Source organism: Etheostoma cragini, chromosome 23 (assembly GCF_013103735.1).
Source record: "Etheostoma cragini isolate CJK2018 chromosome 23, CSU_Ecrag_1.0, whole genome shotgun sequence".
Taxonomy (NCBI): Eukaryota; Metazoa; Chordata; class Actinopteri; order Perciformes; family Percidae; genus Etheostoma; species Etheostoma cragini.
The window spans coordinates 269,830-272,288 of record NC_048429.1 but is presented as its reverse complement, the minus strand read 5'-3'; the positions used below and the strand labels follow the sequence as shown (position 1 = coordinate 272,288).

Below are 2,459 nucleotides of genomic sequence, written 5' to 3'. Positions count from 1 at the left end.
GACATAGGGGGGTGTATACTTATGCCCCTGTATTTTAACATAGGGGGTGTATACTTATGGGGTGTATACTTATGCCCCCTGGTTTTACCTGTCTGCAGAGGTCTTCCTTCGTCCCAGGCCTCATTTATAAAACCTGTTGCGTAAAGCAGAGTGAAAGTTACCGTCGCAACATTCCTCGTGAACGTCAGGATTTTCCTGTCTCCTGATTGGTCCTCAAGGCTCCTTCACAAGGCTTCAGACTTTATTTACTGCTCGATAGCTTCTAGTTTCTCCTGCAGCTTCTGTTTCTGGACATTAAAAAGTGGTCTTCCTCTCTTTTTAACAGGACCCATCACATACCAGACCCTGCTGGACCTGGACCTGGACCCAGCTGTGTGTAGAGTGACCGGTCCACTTTAAAAACAAGGCGACCTGTAAGGGAGATTAGAATGGGGAGGAGAAGACGGAGGTGAGTTGTTCTGAAACCTCCAACAAACTAGAAGTCATGCTGTCTCATTGGGGGGGGGGGGAGGTCTTCTTGTAGAGGGTCTCTGTGTTTCCAGCCCACGGTACCTGTTGTCCAGGTGCACTCTGGGATATCTATGGACCTGTTCAACCCCCCCGTTCTCTGTCCCCTGGTACCTGGAGAAGACCCCCAGCATATAATAACCTCATTATTAGTTTCATTAGACCAGAATGGAGGATAGTACTACACTACGCTGTACTAGTACTACACTATGCTGTACTAGTACTACACTACGCTGCACTAGTACTACACTATGCTGTACTAGTACTACACTACGCTATACTAGTACTACACTACGCTGTACTAGTACTACAGATATGTCTCCTGTTAGGAGTTCTTAGCCTCTCATTGGCTGATCTCTAGAGGGAACGAGAGATCTGATTGGTCGAAGCAGCGGCTGTGAAATGGTTTCATTTACTTTATGAAGTCAGCAACACGACCAAACCTTTAAAGAGCCGACTCCTCCTGAAGAACAGGGGCCTCTTATTAAAGTAGAGTCTTAGAAAGGAGATTTTATTAAAGTAGAGTCTTATAAAGGAGATTTTATTAAAGTAGAGTCTTAGAAAGGAGATTTTATTAAAGTAGAGTCTTAGAAAGGAGATTTTATTAAAGTAGAGTCTTAGAAAGGAGATTTTATTCAAGTAGAGTCTTAGAAAGGAGATCTTATTAAAGTAGAGTCTTAGAAAGGAGATTTTATTAAAGTAGAGTCTTAGAAAGGAGATTTTATTAAAGTAGAGTCTTAGAAAGGACATTTTATTAAAGTAGTGTCTTAGAAAGGAGATCTTATTAAAGTAGAGTCTTAGAAAGGAGATTTTATTAAAGTAGAGTCTTAGAAAGGTGATTTTATTAAAGTAGAGTCTTAGAAATGAGATTTTATTAAAGTAGAGTCTTAGAAAGGAGATTTTATTAAAGTAGAGTCTTAGAAAGGAGATCTTATTAAAGTAGAGTCTTAGAAAGGAGATTTTACTAAAGTAGAGTCTTAGAAAGGAGATTTTATTAAATAAGAGTCTTAGAGAGGTGATTTTATTAAAGTGGAGTCTTAGAAAGGAGATTTTATTAAAGTAGAGACTTAGAAAGGAGATCTTATTAAAGTAGAGTCTTAGAAAGGAGATTTTACTAAAGTAGAGTCTTAGAAAGGAGATTTTATTAAATAAGAGTCTTAGAAAGGTGATTTTATTAAAGTGGAGTCTTAGAAAGGAGATTTTATTAAAGTAGAGTCTTAGAAAGGAGATCTTATTAAAGTAGAGTCTTAGAAAGGAGATTTTATTAAAGTAGAGTCTTAGAAAGGAGATTTTATTAAAGTAGAGTCTTAGAAAGGAGATTTTATTAAATAAGAGTCTTAGAGAGGTGATTTTATTAAAGTAGAGTCTTAGAAAGGAGATTTTATTAAATAAGAGTCTTGGAGAGGTGATTTTATTAAAGTAGAGTCTTAGAAAGGAGATTTTATTAAAGTAGAGACTTAGAAAGGAGATCTTATTAAAGTAGAGTCTTAGAAAGGAGATTTTATTAAAGTTGCGTCTTAGAAAGGAGATTTTATTAAAGAAGAGTCTTAGAAAGGAGATTTTACTAAAGTAGAGTCTTAGAAAGGAGATTTTATTAAATAAGAGTCTTAGAAAGGTTAATTTATTAAAGTGGAGTCTTAGAAAGGAGATTTTATTAAAGTAGAGTCTTAGAAAGGAGATCTTATTAAAGTAGAGTCTTAGAAAGGAGATTTTATTAAAGTAGAGTCTTAGAAAGGAGATTTTATTAAAGTAGAGTCTTAGAAAGGAGATTTTATTAAATAAGAGTCTTAGAGAGGTGATTTTATTAAAGTAGAGTCTTAGAAAGGAGATTTTATTAAAGTAGAGTCTTAGAAAGGAGATTTTATTAAAGAAGAGTCTTAGAAAGGAGATTTTATTAAAGAAGAGTCTTAGAAAGGAGATTTTACTAAAGTAGAGTCTTAGAAAGGAGATTT

General features: G+C 35.4%; 1 protein-coding gene across 1 annotated transcript in view; it reads left to right on the top strand.

Moving 5' to 3' along the window:
* Positions 1-413: 413 nt before the first annotated feature.
* LOC117938484 (NLR family CARD domain-containing protein 3-like) overlaps positions 414-2,459 on the top strand; it is a 13,245-nt gene continuing 11,199 nt past the window's right edge. Inside the window, exon 1 of the mRNA XM_034863117.1 lies at positions 414-448. Coding sequence (XP_034719008.1) covers positions 429-448 — 20 coding nt within the window. The 5' untranslated portion in view covers positions 414-428. The remainder of the gene's footprint in view (positions 449-2,459) is intronic.